Source organism: Halictus rubicundus, chromosome 13 (assembly GCF_050948215.1).
Source record: "Halictus rubicundus isolate RS-2024b chromosome 13, iyHalRubi1_principal, whole genome shotgun sequence".
NCBI lineage: Eukaryota > Metazoa > Arthropoda > Insecta > Hymenoptera > Halictidae > Halictus > Halictus rubicundus.
Genome location: NC_135161.1, coordinates 14,353,939 through 14,381,913, shown reverse-complemented (window position 1 = coordinate 14,381,913; position 27,975 = coordinate 14,353,939). Strand labels below are relative to the sequence as shown.

The following is a 27,975-nucleotide window of genomic DNA, read 5'->3' as shown; positions in this document are numbered from 1 at the left end:
TTTTCCCGTTGTTCGAACGTACAGGTACGATCGCACCGCCCGTACGCAACGGAGGTAACGACAACACCGATGTCAGGCGTTATTTCCCCTGGCTGCCGAGTTGGCTCGACGTAAACGTGGTGGTGCCGGTCGGAGCTACGGTTGTAGTGATTATTGTAGGCATAGTGGTGATTTGCGTCGCACTGTCGAGGAGAACTCGAGGCCCGGAACAAACGCGGCTGCGAGGTATCTCATCAGCCGACGAGAAATATTACGAGGGACAATGTATACCAACCTTTTTTTTATTTTTTTAAACTTGCTAAGTCACTGAACCGTTGGATCATTATCAGCAAGATAATTTCTCTGTAGAACGAACAGAGAAAGGCGGCGCTCGCCCTGGTACATTCTCATTCGTCTACAGCAGTGCACGGTTAAATTTACACGAGTCAGCAGGAAAATCGAACTAATGTTACCGATTTAATATGGAGCGATCTGCTGGGTAACTGTTGGCTCCCGAAGCGACGCAAATTTCACCGTGCACTGCTGCGTTTCACGATGAAGAAGTTATTTTTCTGACGATCGATCCAGACGTACGCCGCCCTACTTTCGGAAAATAATCTCTCCGCTGAATTTTCCTGTTGTAGGTGTCGGTGGACCGACAGTGCAATCAAGTATCACGTAACCGTCTGTTCGATCTCGCACTCATTCATCCGGATCGATTACTTTCAGATGACGTGGTCTACCAGCAAACCGGAGTTGGCGGAGCTACCCTCGACAAACGCAGACCCGACCTTCGCGACGAACTCGGCTACATCGCGCCACCGAATCGCAAACTGCCGCCCGTACCCGGATCCAACTATAACACATGCGATCGCATCAAGCGAGGTACAGTGATAAGTAAGCCACAACTGCCAACCATATGATTTTTTTTAGCTAACTTCCAACTATAATTGTTTAGATGTTGTCGCATCGGCACGATAGTCTTTACCGTTCTTTTATTTGACGTGACACGATCGGACCGCACAAAAAACATTGTTAGCCTTCACCATTGCCGGACAGCCTCGAAACCGAGTTCGAGCTACACACGGATAGCGGGCGGAAAAGATAGAAAGCGTTGAAAGCGACGAAGATCGCGTTTTAACAAAAACACTTCCATTACCATCGAAATCGCAAGAATTGTCGCTTGAAGACTCGCCGTAGCTCTTCCGCCCGCTACAAATCCAAAACACCATACCCACACGCGTTCATCATAGACTTTGCCAGTTCTGTTTCATTGTGTCTGCCTCGCTTAAAAATATGTTTTCTCTACAAGTATCGAGATGTATGGTCCTACGCAAGAAGACCGGTTACTTTTCTCCCTTATTTGCGCTTATCACACAACAAGCGTCAAGTCACGTTTGTGTTACGGCGCGCAGCCGGTGTGACCCGAGTGTCCCAAGCGAACGATACAATCTCACCCGAAATGGCAGCGAGCCAAACCCCGAAAATCTCGGTAAGCGTTAGCCAGTCGTACCACCTTTGTAGTATATGTTCGATAGGTGGAACAGGTTCGATAAGGAGTCACTCGACGTGGGATCCGAGGCGGCATATGTACGAGGAGTTGAATCATTGCCCGCCGAACCGAAGATGTCCACCGCCGCCGCGTATGGGCAGTGCCGAGGGTCTATCCCACAGAGGTTGGTAAAAGTAGTTAGAGAGCCGAACGAAGCGCTCTTACAACCTTCGCCTTCCCCGAAGACGAAGCCCTTCGTCTATCGCGAGACTGCGAAAGCGCTATACCGTGTGCGGCACACAGCTGTTGCAGCCGGTCCTTCGTAAGTCCTCTTCGTTCCACGGTTCTCGTCTCGACCCCTTTCATCCTGCACGCCCAAAGCATGCTTTGCGCTGGTACCCGTTTATTTCGCAAAACAGAAAACACGTCGCACTCGTATAGGAAACACCTCTTTCGATCCATTTTCACGATTTTCTCTGTGATCGGTCGAACCGTCCACTCGTGCCTCCGATCTGTCACGGACGCTTGGATCTCCGACTGAAATTAAAGAAACAAAAAATGTCTTCTGCGTCTTCCGTGATCGCTTCAGAGATTAGAGTGGACTGGCGCTTCCGTAATCGTAAAACTGACACGTGCATGACCATTATTCTCCCGTCTGAATGTTTCTCCTCGAGCAGTGGGAGAGAAGAGGAAAACGTAGGAATGAGATACATACGTAGGTATTATGGTGTTATAGTTATGCGATCGCATACGTCTCGAAACACACCCCGCTCCGGATAGTCTCGTCTGTTACAGCGGCGTTCTCGCCGAAAAGGGAGCGACTATAACGCCCTCGATGCACCGAGATACGATCTTTTACAATGAATAGAGTAGTTTGATCACGACCAAAATGACAGTGTCTACCCTGAGTGATCGTTTATTTCAGGCATGGACGATGAGATCTGCCCGTACGCCACTTTCCACCTTCTTGGATTCCGCGAGGAAATGGACCCCACCAAGGCTATGCAATTCCAGACCTTCCCCCACCCTGGTAATGGACACTCCGGCACGATGGGACCACCTGTTGGACACCCCACCAACGTCTCTGCTCATAGCCGCTCTGGATCTCAGTCTATGGTAACTGGAAACACTTTGTTGTGTGTGACATCGCATGCCTGTAATGTATCAACGTGTTCCCATAACCGTTACAGCCACGTCAAAACGGACGCTACTCCCGAGTCCCATCCCAAGGAGGCGGCAGCGGCACCCACAACGTTTTCTCGCCCGAATACGACGACCCAGCCAACTGTGCTCCCGAGGAAGACCAATACGGACAATACGGCGCTCCCTACGATCATTACGGATCTCGTGGCTCTGTCGGACGTCGCAGCGTAGGATCGGCACGCAACATCCCCGTCTCTGGATCACCGGAACCGCCACCACCCCCGCCAAGAAACCACGACCAGAACAACTCGAGCTTCAACGACAGCAAGGAGAGCAACGAGATCAGCGAGGCAGAGTGTGATCGCGATCAACTCGTGAACCGCAACTACGGCGGTCAGTACAGAGAACCGTGATCGAGTGGGGGGCGAAAGGGTTGAACACCGAGGAAAATACAGAGAGGTCGATCATCCGCGCGCCAACCGGGATTTCCGGTTCGCGCGCGAATCTACGACGATCTCTTCGGCTCGCTCCGTTCGCTCTGGACCTCCCCGCCCGTTGCTCGTTCCTATGCAGTAGGCGAATATATAGGCATGCCGAGCGAGTCACAATTGTACAAGAATGAACCGGGACTCGCTCCGGAGTCTGTGTACCTAATCGTTTTTAGCTTCCCACGAATTGCATGTTACGTGTCGTCATAGTAGTTTACCGTTGTGTCAATCGTGCCGTGTGTTTTTCTATTTCAGTGAATGCTCGCGGCAAGGACGGCATGACCACCGAGGAGATGCGTAAACTCATAGAGAGGTCAGTAGAGATCGAGTGAGTTTGGTTAACGGCGATCGGGTTCGCGAGAACCGACGTTCGCCGTTCCTGCCGCTGTGTCTCGAGCGATTTCTTTGCCTCGAGAACCTAAGTCATTGACTTTCTCGAAACTAAATTGGCCGACTCTCCGTTTCAGTCGCTTCGACTCTCGCTATTCACGATAGCTCCTGATCGTTTCGTAATTCTTTGCTGGATCTCTTCTTTGCGTAAATTACACTGTCCAACAGAATCGTTTTCCGCTCTAACATGTACAGTTTTCTTTCGATATAGGGCGACCATGTTTTTGCTTCTCGCAACAAGACAATCTCTATCACCGCTTCTTCTGTTGATTAGTGCCAGAACGAGAGGGACTCTCCACTTTATGGAACCCAGAATCGAAAGAAAACTGTAGTTCCCTTGTCGACGTCGGTTTTAGTTCCAAAAACTGACAGCGAATAAAAGCTATAAACTTGGACAGTGTTATTTTAGCTTGTTGATTGCTGGTATCGAGTCTGTTGAATTGGATTTTCAAGTACTTGCGTACAGTCGTGGGTATACCTATGAAAATGATAGTGGTGATCGAGTGCACGGTGGTTCCGCTAAGAACCTTGAAACAACCTTTCGACAATCTGTCTAACGTTACTCTGACTTTTTCTTGTTTCATGACTCTTTACGCAGGAAGCCGTAAGTTCGTTAGACAATAATCAATAACTACAAACGCAGGGTGCACACCCGCCAAGCGACAGTCGCGTTAGAGACTGATCTTGAGAGGCTTTAGAAGCTGCGTTAACTCTGTTTTTTAGTTAGTGTTTTATTGTGGCCACGAGAATAGGTCAGTCAATGCTTCGACAGCGAGTATGCTTCTCCGTACCAACGAGATCTCTACCTGGGTCCGAATTACCGCTTGTTTTTTCAACCAATCATGTGTTTGCATGCGATTATACGATGATAACTGCTAATTACATGTGACATCCGTAGTTGATACTAATACTTTCCCAGATGACGTCGAAGGTATACTAAGAACGATCCGAAAAGTTTCTTTTTCGCGCGCAAATTCCCGTTATCGCTACAGATCCTGCCGCCATTGCCGCTGGTGCTACTAACCATTATCCATCGCTGCCAACAGCAAACAGAATCAAATTTTTTTAATGTTGTATTTATTAATTATATTAACGCTACACCTGGTCTTATTAATACGTGTTCGCGAGTGCCGCTAGTTTGCATGCTTTCGTCGCTGTGCCACGTGCAGAGTCTTTTAGTTGCTGTTGTTTAGATGCGATGCTGCCACTCGTCGACAATGCCAGAGCGTCTGCACGTGGATAGAGCTTGAGCTTGATTCGCGTTTTAACAATGCTCGCACCACGCTCGAAACAGGAATTATCATGTTGCACTTGTATCTGCTACAGGATACTCCTGTAATATTCATTGTTCACCGTTGCAGATTTAGCCGTGAGAACGAGGAAAGAAACCAAGCGTGATCGATGAATCACATTTGGTAGAAAAGTATGAGCGTAGTGCGAGCAGGCTTCTGCCGTGAATCCGTTTAGAGTGAGACTGTTGAAACAGCAGAGGGACAACGATGCCGTCCACCGAGTCTACATCGGAATATGAAAAATGCGTACTGCATGTTGCAGAAACGAAGCCCCCGGCCGGCAAACCGGCGCCTCCCACGGCGGTCACGGGGGACTCCTCACACCCTACGATACTGTGGCAGTGTAACCTGTAAATCATCATCTTCCGTGGTCTTCCGTCTCTCTCGTCGCCAGCGGCCGCAGACTCGAGAGAAGCGGATAGAATGCGCAAGCTAACTCTTCCCCCGGTGCTGTCGTCGGTCCAATTTGCAACGATTTACCATTTAAATGAATTAGCCGCGTCGTCGCGAGTTAGGTAGATATTCGGTCCTTGTCGCACGCGAACGTTTTCGCCCTCGATCGGCGGATCTCGTGAGGAAGGATCGCGACGCTCGAACGATCGACGGTAACCCGGCCGCCCCCCTGAGGAAAGGGACCTGCGTTCTATCTTCGTCCGCGACCATATCTTTTTACACCGGTTCTTGGCCTTTCACTTTGTTCGATCTCGCGTTATCTTCTTGTAATCGTTCGATCGCTCATTTCTCGTTGCTCAATCGTCGACAAGGCCAGATGACGAAACTGCCAAATTCAATTGACTGCCGTACTTGGACGGAGGAGGGGAAGGGAACATTTATTCGCGGGGCACGATATACCGCGTCGATCCGAGCGATGATCTACGATCACAGGTCCGTCGCGAGCGAGAACGGATCCCTTAGGGATGGCGAACAGACCCGGCATGTTCGTCGACAGGTGCGACAAATGGATCCGACCCGCGACGCGTGCTCTCAGCGACGATGGACTTCGCGATCTACACAAAAAGAACAAAGCAAACGTACACTTACATTACACACGCACACACACACATAGACATACACATACACACACGGGGGTTCTTTCGCGAGATGTCCTAGGTTACGATTGTCGCTTCCAAGCGCCACGAGTCACGGGAAATCCAACACGAGAATAATATATTAGTTACTCGCTTTTTTAAGTCATGGTTGTGCCACACTGCCGCTCCCCGCAGGCATATGATATTATACATACATACATACATAACGTATATAATTATGATATTATACATATACATACGGTATATACGGTTTATAATTTCGTAACGAAGGTTGTGTCCCCCTTTTTCGGTGAGAAATCAACGAGATCTTGAGTCTCGACGGTCGCGGAGAGCAAAAACATGTTTTTCCGGCAGCGCTGTTGTTCGCGCGACAGTGTCGCGGAGAGTGCGTCGTCGTCGTTGTCGTCGTCGTCGTCGTAGCTGTAGTTCGAGGAATACACGCGGCGAACATTCTTCCTTCGGTCGCGAGCTTTTCTGCTGCAGTATTACTCGCCCGAAACACCGTTCGAAGGAAGAAGGATCACGCAGGCAGCACGCGATTACACGCTCCACTGGGAGAACACAGAAATTCGCCGGTCAACCGCGAGCAAACGAACAGAAATTCACGCTAGCAAGCAAGGACACACGTAAACACACACACACACACACCCAGGCACACGCGCACACTGAAACACACTACACCACGCTCGCTGTCGATTTTTAATCGTCCTATATGATATTTAGTCCGCTGTACACACACATATATTCCCGCAAGCTAATCTCGATCAATTAACGTGAGTTTAAACGATAATGCGACGATGATATAACGTGTAAGCAATTCGAGCAACAAGTACCGATTTAAATCGTAAGTAAGTAGCTCCTAAGTCGGACGGATATGGTCGCGAGGTGCGCCGTTTTGAATTCGTTGAACGGTGACGCGTCGAGCTTCCGAATTAAATGATAATTAGTATCCACGTAGATCACTTTAAGCAGAAAAAGAATGCGAAAGAAATAGGAGAAGAGAGGGAGAGAGCGAGAGTAGAGAGTAGAGAGAAGAAAGATTCGACAGGCACCCGATCCTCTGTTTGCTCGACGCGTGCACTGGAATGCAGTTGCGGCGCGTGTCTCATAGCTCTCGTTTTTATGATAACACTATTTAGATATATACAAATATATGAATATATTATATATATGTATACATTGACGTTCATACACATACGTTGTAAGTAGGTATGTCTAGGTGTCGCATTTATTTGCCGAGGCGATGCTCGAGTGGTACACCAGAGAGATAGAGATATAGATAGAGAAAGAGAGGAGAAGAGAGCGTCACGGTCGAAGACAATGCCTCGTCGTTGACGACGATGGCAGTGCCGGGAATCTTCGCCCGTGATTGCCGATTCTATCGTATCATTGTCGGACTATTTCGCGCGCATTTTCTCGAATCGAGGGTGTCTCGCCAACCCCCTCGCCATCCCTCGTAACACGATTGATTTTTTGATCGCTGGCTGCGACTCGGCTCGCCGACGCACTTTTACTCATCGATGTGATTTCAAAGGCTGCGCAAAGTCTCGTGTCTCGTGTATGTGTTACGATCGCGCTCTACCACTCTTTAAATGTAGCCATATCCAAGTCACCTTTTACTGCCTACGTAATTATCACGTTTTAAACTGGCGCGTGGCACGCGCGCGGAGCTTTTCGCTTTTGAAGCTTTTTCGGAATTTCACGCGATTAAAAAGAAAAAGAAAAGTCGAGGGAGGAAAGAGAAAGGTAAATTTAACTTATTCGATATTATTAACGATGCGATGATTAAACTAAGAAACGATAATTGAAACGCGATGTCCGCGCGACACGTCGCATTATAGCTATTTCTTCTTCTATATTTATCCACTCGGGAGTAAAACCACGTATACACTCGTTTTATTTGTCGTTAACGGTTTTGTGTGATCGATCTGGAATCGTTTTTACTTCGCAAAGGTTCAACGTTACTGTTTTTTCGTTTCGTGATGCTGTGAACATATAAAACGGTCGGTGCCGCCGTCCGCGTTATACGTATATATTATTGTATACATACATACCTATATATAATTATATATATATATGATTATGCTTGGTCGTCATTGGGATAATCGATGTTCGTTTCGTGCAAACAGCGGGGCGGTTCTTCGAGCTTCACACCCTCGGCGGGGCGCGTATCGTTCTCCGTTTCGGTTGCAAGCAGACTCGAGACGTTACGTATTTTCTACTAATTCCGTTGGCCCTCTGTGCTCGCCTTTCAATTGGCCGTAAGTTCGCATTCACATACAACGATACACGTATCTCTCCGCGTTCGTAGGGACTCGAGGATCCGCTCGCAGTACACCGTTTCCTCAGTACCACTGTTTTATGTTTTTGTACCAAAGTCGTAGCGTCTAACTTTACGTTAAATAAACAAAACCAAAAAAAAAAAAACAGAACGGACGAGGCTTGATTGATTCCACTTCCAACTGAATAGTTCTTGGTCTGTAACATTGCGCTATGATCGTACAGAATGGTACAGTGAATGGAAATTGAAGCATCATTAAATTAATTTCAATAACATTGCTCAATAACACAAATTAGAAAAACTTTAAAATATTCGATATTTTTATCTAACCAGAATCAGCATTTAACTATACAAATATAGGGAAGGTCATCGAATAAATAATTATATCTTCTCAAATACCGCATGATTAGTGCTGAAAATTTTTTAAAATATTCTTCCAGATATCGTCTAAACTTAATAACAATTTCATAAATTTATATTGAATGGATCGGTTATTAAAAATTCTTAAAGGAACACGTATTTTTCCAGGCGTTGCCCGAGCGTATACTCTTAAATGATTTAACTATATCCGAGAATAAAACTTTGGACAAGTCCAACATACGATAAGGGTTCGCGAGAGTTTTTTCAACGATACTACGAAAGCAACGAATTATCTGTTGGTTCGTTTACGAGCGTCGGAATATTTTTGCAACGATAAGGAGGCGGGCATCGAGCGTTTGGTAACATTTGAATAGCGCTCGGTGCAGTGATAAATCGCCGTAGTTGGTAACAGCATTTGTTTGCACGATGGCGTCCGGCGGTGGTAGGTATCCGTTTATTTTGCTTTTTATAGTTTAATAGGTACCGTTCAGCGATACGTTTCGAGCGAGAACACACAGCACCGGCGATGCTAATTAATTTGTTAATCTCGTAACGGCAGAGAACACAACGGAGGAAAGAACCGAGCCAGCGACGCCTGCACAACCCCTCCCCAATGTCTTGAGCGAAGCAGCGCAAGTGAGTCGGATAACCTCCAAATCTATACGTATCCTCGTACATTCATTTCAACCTAATTTATTCGCGCTTCGAACATACCGAAATACATCGATAGAAACTCGTCGTGCTCATATAGTGCAAAATTGATCTCACGAAAAGATATCCGAAAACTCTGTTTCTTCCGTGTCCATTTAAAATCATTTTAACCTTTCCCGCCAGTCAACTGGACAGCTGTTATGTTAAAATTCAAGTTTATTTTCATCGATAACCTGTGTACGTGTCATTTGTGCGGTAAAGATAATCAATATTTTGATTTTTGAAAGTGTGTGTATGATTTGACGGTGCGGTATACAGATTCTAGGATGTTTATGAGATTTCTGGTTTTTCATAAGAAACTACAGCAATAATAGACAGCTAATAGAAACTTCTTTTTTGATAGATTGTTTAGAGATATATACAAAATAATGCTATAAGTGTGTATAGCGATGAATGCACTATATTTATACACTTATAGCGCTGTATTACTTGTGGAATGTAGTACAAAAACAGTATAAATTTTTAAGTATTGGGTGGGTGAAAGATATAGATAATGTTTAATAGTTGTTTGTATGTTTTCTTGTTTCAGAGACTACTAGCAATGAATAAAGATTCTGATTTGACCGGTGTAGCACCAAAGAAGTCGCGTGTCGAAGTACAATCTCTACCGACGAGGCAATACTTAGATCAAACGGTAGTGCCCATTTTGCTACAAGCGCTCTCCAGCCTAGCCAAGGAAAGACCAGCCGATCCTATAAACTTTCTAGCCGGTTATTTGCTAAGGAATAAGAGCCAATACGATAATGGTGAATCTCCGCCAACTAGTCAATGAACTGCCTAAGCATTTATGAATATGCAGTGAAGATCTGAGAATCATTTTCAAAACATATACAAACCTTTCTTAGGAAAGTATTCGAGTTTGGTAAGGTGTGTTTCTAATATTGCATTAAGTAAAACAAAATGTATTAGCCTATTACCACACGATCTATTTCGAAGGTTACGCCTCCAACTTGCAACAAATGTACTAAATTTTCCTAAATGTTCTCTCCTGCGTTCATTGATTATTACCCATTGATAACATGTGAGGAAATTTATGTTCTTGTTAATATGTTCAATATTTATCGCAATCAATCTATAAAGTAATCTTACCGACGATACAGCGCGTCAAATTATTCCTGTGAAATAACATTGTTGACCGTTTGTATATCAACCAGGAAAGACCAAAACGATCGTTATCGCCGGTTCAATAAATCGTAATGAGTTCTCCATGCTTTCGTCGATTTTAATTGGAACGGTGATTTAATTGGTCACGATTAAATGTAATTTGCGCAATGAATCAGCCTGAAATTTATTACACGGTCCGACACTGCCAATAATCCGGAGCAGAGACGTAATACCGGAACCCGTTTCTCCAATTGTCATTTTCGAGGAAGAAAATCATAAGGTTCTATTATATTAGGTCTACCAGAAGGCGTGTACACTTTACAAAATTAATTTTGCTATATTTAAAGCTGCAAAAAGAATGTAAAAACCTGTATATTTTGGGTGTTACGGCGAAACCGTACGATGATAAAACGACAAACGTAATGTCTGTGAAATACGATTTTCGAAACTGAACAGACCTTGCCGGTAGACCTAATATAGAGGGTGAAATTTTGCGCGCGCTGCGCAATAGTTATGACCGGTGGGTGGTCCGGTTGCTGGTTCGTTTCGCGCAGTGTTTTGTGTTAACGGTTTAACTGTCGCTGCAAGACCGTAACGAACCCGATGAAAGAAAATTCGCGCGGACACAGATAACGCTGCAGCACCGTACAAAACAACGACAACGACGAGATATCGAGGTAATTCCGTGGCGAACAATTCGCGCGGCAGCATCATCGTACCAAGTGCAATTAACGAGCTGGGATCCTATCCGACTCCCAGTATATTACCTCGATTCCTTGATACCATTGCACCGTGCATTCACCAGACCCCCGCTCTTCGTTTTATTTCCTACCTGGTCTATCAAGTTTTAAGGTAGACATCCAATAAATAACGAACACTATCTTTTCATTTCGTTAAATGAGAACATCGTACAACGCTAAACGATCTCTCATGCTAAAATTATCAGAACGGTCCCAGCGACCAATTCCTAAAATATTCCGAAGACATGCTTTCCAAATATATTTACATTTATTTCATAAATTAAGATTGTTAGATGTCTGGTAAGAGATTTACGTGTTCCACAGGAGAGAGTAAAGCTTCTTCTCGTAGACGAGGAATTTGCAGAAGCTACAAATCGTGTTTTGTTTTCGGTAGAGGAGCGAAACAGTTTGGCAAAACGTTCGACGCCGACAGTAATACTGGAATGTTAGTTTTCTAGCCCGCTCTGTCGATTTATTTGGTTCCTCTACTGAAAACAGACCATGATTTGTAACTTCCATTGATCCCTCTGCAGTATAAAAGTTCGCTCTATTCTATCGCGTAATTAAATTGCATCCTACACTTTTAGTTTTCGAAATGAATTGAAATAGCGTTCGCTTTGATTACAAAAAGTTGTGTGGTTTTACTCAGCATAGTTCGCACAATCCTTTCATGTAAAATCAACTGCATAACTACTAGTATGAAAGTGCTATTTCTTGTAAAAAAATACCCCCAAAACTTACCAGAACTCGAAGAGCTCTCCACGCTGAAGTGTACATTTATTATTTGCTATTCACGAGTGAAATATAAAAACGTATAAATCTCCCCCACTCTCCCCTATATTGAAACGGAAACAATTTCCGGCTCGACCCAGGATAATCGTACAAGAGCAACGGTCCGCTATTGCCGCCGAATAACCGCAGCTCTTTATTTTCCGTTTGTCCTGCGGATTTGCAATTCCGCATTCACAATCCCGCGCATGCAGTAATTTTATTGCGAACACGATTCCTTTGTGTCTTTCCACATTATATTTAAACATAAACGTTGAAATCGCCGCGCACCGGGTTCGCCAGAAAGCGTGCTCCAGACGATACAATATGCATAAAGAAGCGAAGCGAAGTGAAGCGTCGCCTATAGTTTAATGGCTAAATCGTGTCAGGGGTTTCGTCGTGCGCGCACAATCTGCAGATTCACGCCCGCACGGCCACATGGCGCCTCGGTTCAATTGGCACGCATATTGGAATTCTATTAGCGAGATTACCGACAGTAATTGCTCGGTTTGGCGCAATATCGCACGCTCGTCTGTACCTAGCCAACAGGCTAGCGAGCGTCAAACGCGGATTAAGCGCGCGTCTTGCGTCGCGGATCAAGTAAGCCGGCTGTATTATACTATGATCGCAGTAGTTACAGCTGGGACCTTGGGTATCGCTCCGGTGTGCTAACACGGGGATACAGGGTGTTCCCGAAACGTTCGATCCTGTTATTCGATCGCCGGCCAACCGAACATCCATGCTGCGCGCAGTCTGGCCACCTTCGATTCCTGAACACCTGTAGCAAACAGTTGAAAATTCCGCAGAATCCCGTAGATCCCCCGGCACAGTGTGACACACGTTTCTCTAAAGTAGGTGGAATATTAATTCAAAAATTTTCCAGAAAATTTTCATGTGTACTTCACGCTCTGAAATTATAGACGTGGTTTTCCTTGTTCCAGACCTTTCCCGATAACTCGCAATACAAATTAGAGAATTCCGCGGTGGATCAGCGGTCACCGAAATGATTTCCGTCCACCTATTTACATTGGCGATGCCTCGCAGAGTTCGTCCGATTTTTCCGAACCACCCAGTACACCACGAGTCGTGAATCTGAATATGCACAAGTTACATTAGTCGCAGCGAGTCGCGTCAAAGGATCGAGGCGTTCGGGTTGAAATTACTCGGGCCACTTGGGCGAGCGTTACTCTCCCGCGCGAGAGTTCCTCTGTGAAAATTTAATCGAAAGTTCCTACGGCTAGGAAATGAAAGTCGAAGGTAGAGATACGAACAAAAAAAAAAGAACCAGAGAGAGAGAGAGAAAGAGTGAGAGAGAGAGAGAGAGAGAGAGAGGGAGGAAGGGGGAAGCTAAAACACGACGAATAACGCGTTCCGCCGAGAAAGAAGCGAAACTTGTAACTTCGCGGATATCGAAGGGTAGAAAACGATTTACTGGTCGTAAGAGCGCGGGACTTCCGAGTTAAGGGCGCGAGCGAGCGAGCGAGTGCGCGCGCGCTTGGTCGACTTTTTCTCTTCATCTCTCCCTCTGGCTTTTTCTTTTCTTTTTTCTCGAAATTCCTGTCCTCGAGCCTGGCTCCGGATTATATAAAAATTTCCGCCATAACTGGAAACTCTGTCGCTGCTCCCTCCCTCCACGGTTTTCTCTGTGTCAGAGTTACGGAAAAAACGCTTACCGGGCAGATTCGCGCGAGCTAAAGCCCTCTTTCCTCTCGTATTTTTTACCAGACTAGAATTCTATCTGATAACGGAAAACTTTTTTCCTGCCTTTTTCCCCAGGACCACCCTCCCCATCTTTTTTCCACCCACCTGGCTTTTCGTTTGTTGTTTTTCCCCTCTGGCCCGTGAAAGACGATGCGCGGCCGCGCAGACTGAAACAATAAATACCGGTTCCGGGCTCGTTCCAGTTTCGCTTATTAAGCATAATATCTGGGCTCCCGGGGTAACGAGTTCTGTGGAAAATGATATCTTTTTAATCGGGTATCGAGGCGTTCGCAAATTGAAAGTCCGAATTCGAGCGGCTCTCCCCCCCCCGAAAATGAATATTCGTAATTCGCCCCGCGTTGGACGTTTTAATCAGCCTGACGGAATGCTCGAGATCCGTGAAGGAGCGTGTACAAGGACGCCCTAACCCTTTCTCATTCTCCGTCCTTTTCCCACCCTCTGATTCTCCATCTTTCTCTCTCTCTCTCTCTCTCTCTCTCTCTCTCTCTCTCTCTCTCTCTCTCTGTTTTTCCCGCTGAATTATCTTGCGGTTCCTCGCTCGCGGGGCCACAGATTTTCATTTCAGATCTGGCTCCGGCACAGTGCAGAGGAGAAAATAGAAGTCGCTTCCCGTTGATTTCAATCTGTTTGACAGCGCTCTCCTCGCTCCTTCTCGCTCGGTGGGTGCACCGCGTCGCGAACCGAAGACAACGAGACAAGATTCGCGACGCGACGCGGGCATCCGTTATCGCGCCGTGGCATCTCGCCCCGGCTATTTGCTCTCCTCTACTCTTTTCTTATTCCTCCTCGGACCCGTGGCACTTCGGACTTATTGGTCCTGCCGCGGGGGATCGTTACTCGAAGGACGTTTGATGCGCAATTACGCGGAAACTTCCGCCAGCCTCCCCCCAACGGCCCTGCGCCATCGGTTCTTCCACGAACTCTCTCCGAGACGTTCGAACGTCCGATTCCGTTTCACCGCTGAAAGTCTTGTTTTCTTCTTACCGCCGGATTCGGAACGCTCGCCGTTGAGTATCCCCGCCGCTTTGGAATCCTTTTATCACGGTGCTCCGGGAAACATAAACTGGGATTCTTGAGCAGTTTCCACGTTCTAATCCGCTGCGCCGAATTCGCAGTGAACTCGGGATAATTCTGGAAAGAGGGAAAGTTCGCTCCGAGAATGAAGCACACCGTACACACGGGCCGAGTCGACCAACTTCGCCGTCTCGAAGAGCCTGCGAACTGTTTGACGTGGGAAAAAATCTCCCGCCTGGCAGTTGCGCGGTCTCAACGGGTTCGCGACAATTAACAACTTCCGCTGTGATTTCGTTTCGTGGCTACAGCGATTAGAGCTTCTTAATTTGTCGGCAAGTAAACCAAATTTACTGGAAATTACGGTATGCTTTAAGATATCCATGTTAGTTTGCCCACCCTGTACGTAGAAGCAAAACACGAAGTACAGTGAGAATGTGCGAGGGGGTTGCGGGGGATGCCAGATAAGGCGCGCAGCTTTCCCCGTTCAACAAGCTCCGTTCAACATTTTCGCTTCGCGTCGGCCGAGCTGGGAGAATATCGAGAACGAAGGGAGACCGGGATCGTTTTACATTTTCTTTTTGACTTTAATGTTTTGTCAAGATTAAACCCCCCGCCTTCCTTTTTCTTCGTGCGATTAGCTTCGCCGAGCTAGGAGGCGATACCAATATCGATATTACTCGGAGCGGCGTCGATATTATCAACGGAACATTTTCTACAAAAGCAGTACATTCCTGTGGAGGGGTTTGGTTTAATGCGCGGATCCACTCCCTCGGGTTTCAGCTTTCGATCGGCTGCTGGACGTAGAGACACAGACGAGCTGTAGGAGCAAGTAGAACAATCATTCTGTAGCCTGGAAAATTATTAGAGCAACAATTCTAGCTCTACTCAAATTTACTTTGTGCTGCTTTCTTTTTAAGTTCCTGCGAGCATCTTTCGCGTTCAAGAGCTCTCAGGCCTGGGAAGAAGACAATCCTCAGAAAGAGAAGAAACACTCGTCAACACTACACATTGCACCAGCTACAATCAACTGTACATACACTATCATACGCCCTGCATACGAAACGGCACATACCACGCTACATTTTAGTTCTATTTTGTTCTATTTTGCACATGTACACGTTTAACATTGTAATTTATTTGCTCAGAAATAAAGAATATTAATTACAACAGTCAATGTGTTCTTCTTTCTCCACCCTGAAACATTAAATTTAGTGCCACCTCTTTTGCTATCATGTTCTCCTAGTAGAAATCCGACAAATTTCGGAAAAATTTGACCGTCTGACTTATCGTTGACTTGTACAACTGAATTTCGTGCCACCTGCTTTGACATCATGTTCTCCTAATACAAAATTTGATTTTTCGAAAAAATGTTGGAAATTTTCGGAAAATTTTCACTGTCTGGCTTGTCGTTGATTTATACTACTGAATTTTCGTGCCACCTCCTTCGATATCATGTTCTCCTAATACAAAAGATAAATTTTCGAAAAATGCCCGAAATTCTCGACCGTCTGATTTGTCGCTGACTTGTACCACTAAATTTTCGAATTTTTTTCGAGCGTCTGGCTTGTCGTTGACTCGTACTACTGAAACTCGGATACCTCCTTTGACATCATGTTCTCCTAATACAAAATTTGATTTTTCGAAAAATGTCGAAAAATGTCGGAAAATTGTCACTGTCTGGCTTGTCGTTGATTTGTACTACTGAATTTTCGTGCCACCTCCTTTGACATCATGTTCTCCTAATACAAAAGTTCAATTTTCCGAAAGTTTTAGAAATCTTCGGATTTATACTAGGAGAACATGATATCGAAGGAGGTGGCACGAAATTCAGTAGTACAAGTCAACGACAAGTCAGACGGTCGAAATTTTTCGAAAATTGAACTTTTGTATTAGGAGAATATGATAGTAAAAGAGGTGGCACGAAAATTAGAAAGTCAGTAGTATAAACTCAACGACATGTCGGACTTTCGGGAAAAATTGAGGGTTCAATAATTAAATACGGAGACACGTCTTTTCATTAGATTGTATTTATTTATTCATTGCCGAATTTTACAGAAAATGATTGTGTTAAAATACAATATAAATGTTTATGTGTAATGTCACCAGCGCAGCACGTAATCCTCCCACGAAAACCATTTAAAGGTGTATTCCGACAAATTGATTTCTTGCATTTTCTGGATGTGTTGTAGATTATCTGTGCAGAAGGATTTGTTTGAATTCGTAAGATTAACGTAGTTGTAGGCGCGTAGTTATATAAGACATCACGAAAACCGCAAACTGTTATTTTATATATCTTGTTAGAAAATAATTCTGAAAATAATCATTTCTTTAGCTTACTGGACCGGAACCTCCCCTTAATCCGTCGACGAGTCGAAAGCCCCACGTTCGGTATTACGGTACGGTAAACGTTGATTTGTGGTCCCACCACCGACATTATTTATAATTTGTAGGTATTAATAACTGACTTACGCGTGCGCGCCCGTGGATATGTGCAGATCATGCTCGAGCCTTTTTGCGAGCATTTATCTTACCTATCGACGATAAATACTCCTTTTGTAGCGGCCGTGGAGCAACATAGCTTTCGATCTAGCGATCATTCCGTTCACGCAAAAATACGATTTTGATTCGCGTGGCCACGGCTAGGAACCCGATTATTCTGAAAATTGGTAACGCAAACTAATAAGCCTTCGCCGATCGTAAAAGTACGCGAAAATGTATAAATATTTTCGTCGGATATTAACAATTTATTAGCCGGATTTAATAATTTAAATAAACCGGATTCACACTTTCTATTTTGATAATTACTGAAATTACAAAGGTGCTTTCGTTCGAAATTACGAAATAAATTGTTGATATGTCGGATGATTTTCAAACAAATAATTTCAGTTCCTTGTGCGATCGGTTTCAACAATTTCACAGGGACAAAAACATATTTAATCAAGTTTCGTATCTGGAATATATAATACCGTTGTGTAACGAACTTGTTAATTGACAATGCTGCAGACTTTTAAATGGAATGCTTCTCACGTATTTTATCACAGTAATTGGAGCTTTAAACGTGTTTTTCTCGGTGCCAGATCTTTGTAACTGATCATGCAAATAACTCTGTTCATTTTCGAGCAATTAACTCGACAGTTTTGTCAACACTGCTAATTAGATTATTTTCAGTTGCGCGTGTGGAATTTTCAGTCAGCAATTGTTGCTTTGGACTGGTTGGACGTTTTTATGAATCCTTTTGTAGCAATTCTCTTTTGTATTAGTTCAGGGTCTCTCCACATCGATGATAAAAAGAAATGGGATATTGGAAAACGTTTTTAAACGAAACTTATGAACAAATCATTTCTCAGCGTTTTAACTGCATTTAGCTATTTTTAAGGAATATCACACAGAGCGCTAGCAATTAATCAAAGAGAAATAGCCGGTCAAACTCGTAAATCACGTTTCTGAAACGCGTGGTTGTAAGAAAATGGCGAACCAAAATATTATTTGAAGCCGTGAAAGCAAGCAGGCAGGCAGGCAGGCAACTCTTAACACCCGCCAAGCACCGTGAAGGATTTCGAGGTTGGCTGTACGACAGACTCGGTTGAAAATGCCGGCGTTACAGCGGCCTCGTTATCGAGGCATTAATATTCCATCCGTGAGCCGGTGGATTTATTGAAGTGGCCCTCAATAAGTTAGAAGCGCGTAGCAGGAAAGAAACGTTCCTTCGCGTGCGCGCGCCTTACCTACCGCGGGGGATAACTTTCTCACCCCTGCCCTGCCCTGCCCGTCTCTGCCGTCACCGAGGTCTCTAGGCCAAGCGCGCAGCGTTCCGTTAATTTCTAATTAAACAAGGGAATTTAGTATATCAGAGCCCATAGTTCCGGGCCACTCGAACTCGGGACGGTCTAGGAGGCGGGTCGCGCGGGACAAGGAGAGAAGAGAGGAAGACAGATAGGCGAGAGGGATGGAGAGAAACGGCGAGGCGATAGAACACCGAGAACTCGAGGAGGATCTACGACCTCAATTCTCTGCACTGAAATAGGCCCGTGTCTTCCTGAGGTCAGACTTCGGTACTTCGACCTGCGGAAGCAATATTTCCACGGGACTTCCGAGAAACGGCGAACCCGCCGGCAATTAGTCAGGAAGTGGCTGACAAGCCTCCTCTCCGCGTCTGCGGGCCGAGCTTTCGACGAATTGACCGCCTTTGTGCGCTCGATCGCCGATTCGATATTGCCCGTGATCGCCCGCATACTGAGATTAAAGATCCTTCCTTTCTTCTTAATTAATCGGCGAACGCCGGTCGCAGGTCAACTCTCCGACGGCACCGAATCATCCACGGAGACCGATCAATCGTCCTCGTGATCGTCGACGTCGTCGGATCTGAACTGAGGGATATTCTTTCGAATGGCACCGGTGGACGATCGAGATGAAACTTGATGGGTATTATGGGAAACGAGAGCGGATCCGAACTATGAAATCTCTGCTTCGGGAATTCTCGCGAAGATGTTCGGTGGGGGGAGTAAAATTGAACCGATCAAACCAGCTTTTAAACATTTCACGTTCCAATGATTATACAGGGTGTCTCGCTTTGTAATTTGAACGGTGTCAAGTGGTCGGTGTCCCGCGGGGGTTGTTTGGGAGGCCGAAATAGGGTACTTTTACCGTAGCAATTTTTGATCACACACGCTTCGATACTTCTGGCCGTAGGTTTACCGTCGAGCGGCGCGCGGGGATTTGTATTTTGCAAGAGTTCTCGAAGCCGTGATTTAATATTTCGCGGTGCCCTTCATTCGGGAGTAGAGCCCCGAGACCAGAGGTCCAAATCCGTTTCACGGGGTTCGCCGTTTCGTCGTTGATTTATAGGAGAAGAGGCGTTCTCGCGCGGCGTTCGACTAAATCATCGCGGCTTCGGAGCTGCGGTGTTTCGCATGATAAGACAATTCGCGCGATTTTCAGGCCGATATAATTCTTCTTTAATGGCTCGTAAACAAAGTCCCATAAATCCCCGTGTTTCGTCGCGCCCGCCGACTCTGCCAAGCTGCTCGAATTTATAATGTTGACGATCAAACGCCGCGCACACGTAACCGTGAATGTAACGCGCCGGGGCCGATGATGCGGCAGGCCAGATTCGCACCAACCACCCACGTATCGCCGACCACCCCGCCCGCTTTTTATCCTTGCTTCCGATCGACAAAAAATCACGTTTCGGTTTTATCTTCGCGAACGGACCACGGGGGTGGAAGAGCTTTCGCGTATTCCGGATATCTGCCCTTCGGGGACCCGTACGCCGATACAGCTTCCTCTATCGCATTCGTCGGACCGCCGCGCAGTTCCTTATGGGCTGACGAGGACACATCCTCGCGTCGGAAAGACCGCGAATCGCAGATTCGCACAGTCCGGAATAAAAGGTATAGTCTGCTCGATGCTTTCGTCACACTGTTTCCAACCTATCGAAACTCTGCAGAATAGGAATTGTCCATTTTGCATTAAAATCCATCGGGTTAAGGGATAGGTACTAAGGGAAAAAATGGAATATAGCTTTTATCATACAAAACTTGAGCAACAAATCTGCATTTTTCTTCACCAAATGGCTGAGTTAGAGGAGAAGAGCTGCAGAAAAAGAAAGCAAATATTTTTGGTTCCTACGTAACATTCGCTATTGGACCACAGGATTTTTAAATTGTACACTTTGAAAGGTTTCGTTTGCCATCGAAAAACTAGTGACTCGTGTAAATGTTTGTAGCAAAACGAATATTTCACTGAGACTGTACGTCGCTAAATTCGGCAAAGCGGAAAGTTGCGTCAGAAAATTTGAGGACAATGAGAGGGAAATTGTGGGAGATATTTCCGCCACCAGTTTGGAAAATTTGATTCCCGGTTAAAACAAGCTTTGAAGATTTAATTTGTTGCTTTCGTGCTCCGGGACGAGATTACTGAATCAGCTCAAAGCCCGCGAAGTGACGGGAATTTTCAATTTAGGCTAATGGAATATTATTCTTAGAACCACCAACTATCAAATGAGAATAAAACAAAAACGATTTTTCAAGCCTCCGGGGCGATCTAACCGCTTAATACCTTGAGTGCAGTGTCTCCTAAAAATGAGAGACGGAACTCTCTATCTAGATATAAAATAAATTTTCACGCTAATATATTCGGTGCACCGGATTTGATTAGGATCTGCAAAATGCAAGAGGGCTGGAATTTTACATCAGAACTTTTCAATTTTTATCTCAAGTTTCGTTAAGTTTACAATTTGTGTCTTTCGTGTAATACAATTCAAATTGTATAAATACTGACATTGCTGCTTGTCGGTGTCTATTCCTTTCTCGTAGAAATTGTTGATAACATTCGATCGACATTTTAATTTCATTTTTTAGCGATCTTCCTTCGTGTGGCTCGATCTCCTATAAACTATTACCATGCACCGAACTAAGCAAGAACTAACTAAGCACGTGGAAGCAGGAGTGTGATACATTCTACCTATAAACAATAACTATCGCGTTGCTAAGGGCAACCGCGTAAGACGGGAGGACGTAACTCAGGGTACTATTGTATTAACGTAGGAGTCCAATAAATTAGTTTGTACCCATAGCAGTAGTTACGCATAATAGAAACAAATCCCAGGTAATACAACTTTCTAAGAAAATCGCTATCCCCTATTCTTCTTTTGTAAAGAATATTGGATATTTTTTGATGAACGAATTTGATTTCTCATTCGCCGGGACCGCTGTACCGTGCGCGTTCTGAACGCGGCGCAACCTTGTTTCGTTACACGTCCAGTTAACGCCGCGGATTTGTCTTCCGCGACGAAAGCGAGCAACCTGACAAGCCGCGCGACAACTATTCTTTTCTCGGCGTTGCCTGGAAATAAACCTGAGGGCTCGCAGGCACGTTCCCCCGTCCCGGCTACTTCTTTATGCATACGTTTCCGTTCTTTGCATACACGTCGCCGCCCGCTGTACGGCGCGGAGGTAACGCGAGCCGGGGAAGAAGGATAATTACGCTTCGAAAGGTATTATTCTCCCGAGTATTCAATTACGGGCCGATCGAAGGGCTGTAAATTCCACGCGCTCCTACGGAATTGTCGATTATTATGCAGTTCTTGTTATTACCGTCGCATCGTTATGGCAATCGGGCCAAGATAAAAGGCTACTCTGTATCGCGCGCTGTCGTATAATGAGTACCATTACCGACATCTCGAGAACCGGATCGTAGGCTCTCCGTGCGCCCCCCCCCGCCCCGTTTCTGTTCTGTTCCCCGTCCAGTTCCGCTCCGTTCCAGAAAAATGCATTGTCTTTCTCATTAAATTACGCCACGTTAATGATCGTCCCGGTTCTGCGCTGTAATTTATGTAACTGCCAGCAGTTACGTCACGGTGATTTGCCACGGCCGATGACAGAGCCCCCACTGTCTACGGTCTACGGTCTACGGACTACGGACTACGGACTACGGACTACGGGAACGATGAAAGTAGTATTACCCAGTGCCTGTGCAGACGCGATTGAAATTCCCGATGATGCCCCCACCCCGCACCTCCCATCCGAGTATCGTGATAGGATAACGCGTATTACGAATTATTATGTATGTACATTCGTTCCTCGTTTCTGTCTACCGGGTGTTCGCGAAACTCCGACACCTGTTTGCCGATGGAAATCACATGGAGATCCTACGTAGACGTATTCTACTTTGCAAGCACGAACCGTTGCTAGATTTTACGATTCTCCTTTGTCCTTTCAACGAAATTTCTGTACAGGGTGTTCCAAAGTTGTATGTCGCGACCCCGTGATTCTGCACCTCAGTGTACAGGGTGTCCCGAAATGGTATAAATTGAAGATGCCCGTTCAAGGGAAAAGATTTGGGGAACGCATTCAGTCTTTGTCCATAAAGTCGCGTCAATGTCGTCCGCAAGTACTTTTCTAACACTCTATTTGGTCGGCGCACATAATGCTGGGTCTGTACACTCCCTCGAGGGAAATCGTGCCACCGACCGTACGAAAATTGTTCACCGAGAACATACTCGCCGCGACATCCCGCTCTATAAATAATGTTCATCGCGTACGCCTCCATCACCGTGGACTATTATTCATACAGTTATATATATATATACGTCGTTGACACGGCGATTTTCTATTCTACGGTTCGCCGAGTTTCATTAATTAACGCCTGGACACCGATGCCGAAGGCTAGTTAGTCTAAGACGAAGGGGCAACTCCTGTTTGCTGCTTCATATCCTTGAAAAGTTCCGGTTATCACGAACGAACGAACGAACGAACGAACGAACGGGGAACAGCGCTACGATTAATCTCAGTCGGTGCTGTTTTGGCACGCGGCTCTGGCAATTACTGGGGCGCCGACTATAGCGCTCAATTATGGCCACAATTAAATCTCAGGATTCTTCGGAAAATCCAGGCAGCGATTATGGACGAAAATTGAAATCGCGATGAACGTCTCTTATCTCGTCGCAGCGCTGTTCGAATTCTATTCGGGAGTTTGTTCGACCAGACAGCTTTTAACGACCTAACAGAAACCTGGTGTTTTTTCGCCGGTGGTTTTCTTTGTCGGCGTCGACGCGACGCAATTTATTTTCACGACTAAACAAAAGCACACCACGCTTCGTAGCGGTGGCAATACCGGCAGTTAGTATCACATAATATTTTACATCGGCGTGTATCACAAGGAACACATGTCGCGTGAAACAATGCAGCATGAAGTAACGTGTGTACATAAATCTTTTCGACCCCTGTTTTCCAACCGACAGAAACCAGCATTGAATCGACAATAGTCATTTGTTGTTACACCACTGACGGAAGAAGAACGGGACTAAATGTTGAAAACTGATGTAATTATCCCGTTGCTATTGTTACAAACTTTACAACTACACACACACGCAGGCATCGCCGACAACTGACTGTTTGTCGAGGCCACGTGTTCGGGTCTGCGACGCGGTTAAAGTGCTACAATGCCGGTTTTGAGGAAGTCATAAATTTTGCAATTGTTCTCTTTGGGCTCGCAATATGCCTGGCAATTGTTAACGGACGATGTCTGGAAATTATCCTAGCTGTATTGTCCGCAACGACGGCAATTGTTGCGTCGTCGTAGGCCACGCGTTAGCAAATTTATGGGTTTTTAGGGTACAAAGTGTACAATATCATTCTCACTGCAATGTAATTTGGAAGTTGCGTGACGCAACCTGACGTGGGCGTTACGCAAACAGGAAACCACTCTAATCCCCATTGGTCCTAACATACGCCCACCGCTAAGATTGCCCAACAACCCTGTCGAGTGGGGTTTGGTTACGTCGGAGCGAGACGTTGCTGAACGTGACGTAAATCAAATGTCTATCATTGTAATGATTTACGGTTAAGATTCTATCGTTTCTATATCAATGTCGAATAAATCGTGTCATTGATTTGCCAAGCAATCGATTTCGCGCGGACCCTATCAGAGGTGTCACAGACGAATCGTCCTCTCTCGTATACCGGCATTAACGCGTCCACACCATCGGGCCGTGCCGGGCTTTTTTCGGGCTGTTATTCCAGCGAGAGGAATGGTAGACGGCAAGCTTTAGGAATCGATCTGCTCGCGGAATGAGGGAAAATGATGGGGTGGTAGCTAGGCAGGTCGAATAAGGCTCGCCGTAGAGAAAGCAAAGGAGAAGGATGAGGGATATTACTTTTGCTCGTTATCGGTTAATTGGAATCACAAGATTCCCGATCGTTTCTGAGAAACCAGACTCTCTGCCTCTTCAGTCCCATCACCGGTCCCACCCCCTCCTCCTCCATCCCCCGACCTCCTGCCGCGCACTGCGCCCCCGCACTGTCTTTCCCTTTGTACGCGGCTTATCCCCCTCGACTTACGTCCGCGCGGGAACAGTTAGACAAGGAAGATGCAATTACTGAGCTAGTAACAAACTCGTTTGGCACGGTAACTGCAGACGCCGTGTTTAAACTGCAATCATGTATCAGCGCAATAAAGACGTTCGGAGCGAACGGATTTCCGTTCGATTTTTAACATCGACATTCGCTCGCGAGAGAGAGAGAGAGAGAGAGAGAGCCGGCTCTATATTTAATTGGAAACCCACTGATTTATACCATCGAATCCGCGATGCGTCGGCGTCGCTTTCTCGCAGAGGCAGATGGGTGAACTAATACACCGAAATCGGAAGGGACTCGCAGCGAGACACGACTAGCGCGGGGGTACCGTTTTTGTCCGTTCTCTCTTTTTTCACCGTCCTCATCATTCCGGCTTTTTTTCTTTTCAGAGAAATCCGCAAAGACAATGGGATCTCTCGTCCACAAAAACCGATATTTCCGTCGTCGGAACCACTGTACGCGGCTTAACGATCGACCCGGAAAAGGAAATTTCATCTTCTCGCGGGGGTGCACCCTTTTTATTCCCTTTTCCCTTCGTTTTTCGCTACCCGACCACTCTTTTCCACGGTCTCTGCCCCCCCCGCCTCCCCCCTCCCCCTGTACCTCCGCCCTCTCGCCAACTCCTCGCCTTCTTATTTACCGCGGCAAATAACTCCTTTTGCGACGTAATATCGTTACGGTTATGTAGTTTCGCCGATACGCCCGGTTCTTTATTCTATTCCGGGGGATTCGGTACGGATCTTCGTTCCCTTGTATGCTCGCCACGTTTCCCTCTCTCCTTCCCCCTGTCCCCCGTCCCCCGCTCCCTGTAACCCCCCCCCGCTATCCATATCCCGGGCTCATGGTCGCGCGTCTTTCTCTCTCCCGACCGCCGCGCCGTGTACCATTATATATTTCCCGCTATCATCCCGGGACAGAGCCTATTCCCTCTCTTGGCACGAAGACAGAAACGGTCTCTGTCGCGAGATTCGGACGATATTCAGCCCCGACGTTCGGAATTGAACGATTTGTCGTATAAACGCCTTTGAACCGTTCCGCAGCCGGTCGATTGATAAATCTGAACCGTCTTTTCGCCGGAACGTGCCGAGTTGACTTTTCCGGTGCACCAGGAACAACGAATCTTTCTCCCCCTCTCTCTCTCTCTCTCTCTCTCTCTCTCTCTCTCTTGGTCCACTACTCTCGGTTTCTCGACGGAGATCACGGAAAACACTGTTTGTGGTAATCGACGGTAGCGAGAACACTCTTGCGCGATGCTTGGCGACAATCCGAGCATCTCGAAAAGGAGAGAGAGAGAGAGAGAGAGAGAGAAAAAATATCCTCGTTACGAGGCTGAAAGTAGTAGCTCGAGCGTCGCAACGCTGCAGAGCGTGTAATTAATTATTTACGTTTCCCTTTAAAACGACAACGATAAGCAGCAACAACATCGCCGCGTAATCGCCTCTCGGAAAAAGTAACGATAAAGTCGACCGACAGGCAAGCACAGGTAGGGCAAGAGCAGGCAGGCAGGCTAGGTATAGTATGGCAGGGCAGAGGCTCGCCTCTCCCCTGTAATTGAACCCTTTCTACGACGGCGAGACGCTCGACGACAGCTGGATGCACGTTTTAATCGCGACTAACGCAATCCAAGCAAGTGTCCCGAGCGAAGATCGTAACGACGATTTACGGGCTAACGAGTTCGCGCTTCTCGAATTTCCCGGATGTTCGCATGACTCTCAGCCCCGAGCCTCCCCCGACGGTAACCGGGGTAAGGGCCCACACCCCCTCGTGTCTTAAGCTAACCGACGAAAGTTCGCCCCTTTACATTATCGTCGCGCCGCCGACTATTCCTCTCTCCTCTCCTCTCCTCCTCCCCCTCCCCGCCACGCCTACTACTCTCTCGCGAGCGCCGCTAACTTTTTAACTAGTTGCAAATTAAAATTTAACTGGAGTGTACCTACCCTCTCTCGCCGATGCCGCGGCACCTCCCTCGGCTTTCTCGTTCGACGGCGATCGCCGAAGGAGACTTTCTTAGAGCGGATTTTACGCTCGCGTTCGCTACCGAAAGGTATACATCAGGGATCGAAATGAACAGCTATCTTCCGCTTCTAACCCTTCGACGACGACCATGGTTTGTCTAGATGAAAATGTGCATCCAAATATTAGTTCTCGCTAACTGACTTTCCAGGCACTCGAATCGAATAGAAATTAGTCTTCGAATGATATATTCGAGTTGTAAATTGTAACTTGAGAAAAGTGATCTCGAGAAAAACGCGTTTAAAGTCTTCCTTTACGATAGTACGTACCAGTTGCAACATTTTATTACTCACAATTGTACTTAATCAGCAATTCCCGGTCCACACAATAGCCTCTCCTCTGCTTTGTGAAACTTCTTTCGCTCTCTTTCGGGCTCTTTTCTTTCTAATAACGCTCTTTGTGCAGCAGTTGACGGTCGCAGTTTTGTAGCTCTTACTCGGCGCCTGTCAGCAAAATAATGGCAGAATTTTTTATTCAAACGTTTCACACTTTTGCTGTTTAATGCTAATAACAATGTGAAAATAATAATGCATGAAAAAGGATGGAAACTCTTAATGTTTGATATATGAAACAAGTACGATATATTTCTGAGAATGTAATCAAGATACTCGGCTTTATTTTTTAAAAATTAAATTGCTCATGTGGTCTAGTTTTTTAGTGCGCGATAAACTTTTTCGGAGCAAAAGGGCTTCTAGTCCTAGACCTAGCGGATTTGATCAGAGACGTTCGCCGCTAAAAACCGAAAGGAATTCCCGATTTTTTAGAGCGCAGTCCACGCTCTTACTACGAACGCTATTCGCAAGAACAATGCTAGTATTCTCGACGAACAATCGACAGATTTAGTTAACCGGGCATAATGGAGCCCGGGCGTACATAATTTTTTCCTTCTGAAAGCCACGAGCGGGGTAACAGGCTGCAGCCCGCTCTCGCACACAACATTTCAATTGCCGCTCGACGTATCCCATTGTTACCGTTCAACAGTCGACAACTTTGAATCTCCTGCCAACTCCGTGGGCACAAAATAATTTCGAAACTGCCACCAGTGTGTTTTTTTTTTCAAACTGCGCTGACGCAAAGTGGCAGAAATGCTGGATCTACTACGGGGACTAAAATGAAAAATCCGGCCATCCGGAACAGTGAAATGAAACGAATAGTTACGGTTATCTCAGCGGAGTTTGCTGCAATTTCAAAATGACGAATCTTTTTTTTTCCCCAAAAGTATTACCATCCTGACGAAGCATTTATCGCCGGGCATGGTCAGACGAATTTGAGAAACGTGGATTGTTGTTCAATTAAAAGTACACAAAGATAAACGAAGACTGGGCAGCATGGAAGAATCTGTCCGCTGTAGCCGCGCTCTGATTGGTCCGCGTTTTTCGTCAATAACTCCTCGACAAAGCCGCGGAAAACGTTATCGCGAAGGAAAAAGTTACTTAAAATAACCTTAAAAATCCTTGTGTAAACAATTTTGTGGAGTTTTATCGTGAATCGAATAACGTTTTTTCCGAGGGATTCCCGTCCATCCAGATCGAGTAGTTGTCCAACCATGGTGCACCGTGCGGTGCGGGAAGGGTT

The 27,975-nt window shown here is 46.0% G+C and overlaps 2 protein-coding genes across 22 annotated transcripts in view; both read left to right on the top strand.

Annotated features, from left to right (window-relative positions):
* The window catches only part of Dscam1 (Down syndrome cell adhesion molecule 1), an 81,218-nt gene extending 76,031 nt beyond the window's left edge, over nucleotides 1-5,187 (top strand). For 10 of the 21 annotated variants that reach the window (XM_076799391.1, XM_076799393.1, XM_076799398.1 and 7 more), the window contains 7 exons: nucleotides 25-264; nucleotides 709-876; nucleotides 1,518-1,655; nucleotides 2,397-2,587; nucleotides 2,662-3,007; nucleotides 3,358-3,415; nucleotides 5,047-5,185. In XM_076799391.1, the coding sequence (XP_076655506.1) occupies nucleotides 25-264; nucleotides 709-876; nucleotides 1,518-1,655; nucleotides 2,397-2,587; nucleotides 2,662-3,007; nucleotides 3,358-3,415; nucleotides 5,047-5,131 (1,226 nt within the window). In that variant the 3' untranslated portion in view covers nucleotides 5,132-5,185. The other 11 variants (XM_076799406.1, XM_076799402.1, XM_076799404.1 and 8 more) reach the window with 8 other exon arrangements.
* A 1,352-nt stretch (nucleotides 5,188-6,539) lies between these two features.
* LOC143360488 (protein dpy-30 homolog) lies at nucleotides 6,540-10,461 on the top strand. Its single transcript, XM_076799412.1, has 4 exons — nucleotides 6,540-6,677; nucleotides 8,643-8,916; nucleotides 9,034-9,110; nucleotides 9,715-10,461. The coding sequence occupies exons 2-4, from the start codon at nucleotides 8,901-8,903 to the stop codon at nucleotides 9,955-9,957; spliced, it is 336 nt and encodes a 111-aa protein (XP_076655527.1). The 5' UTR covers nucleotides 6,540-6,677; nucleotides 8,643-8,900; the 3' UTR covers nucleotides 9,958-10,461.
* The last annotated feature ends 17,514 nt before the right edge of the window (nucleotides 10,462-27,975 follow it).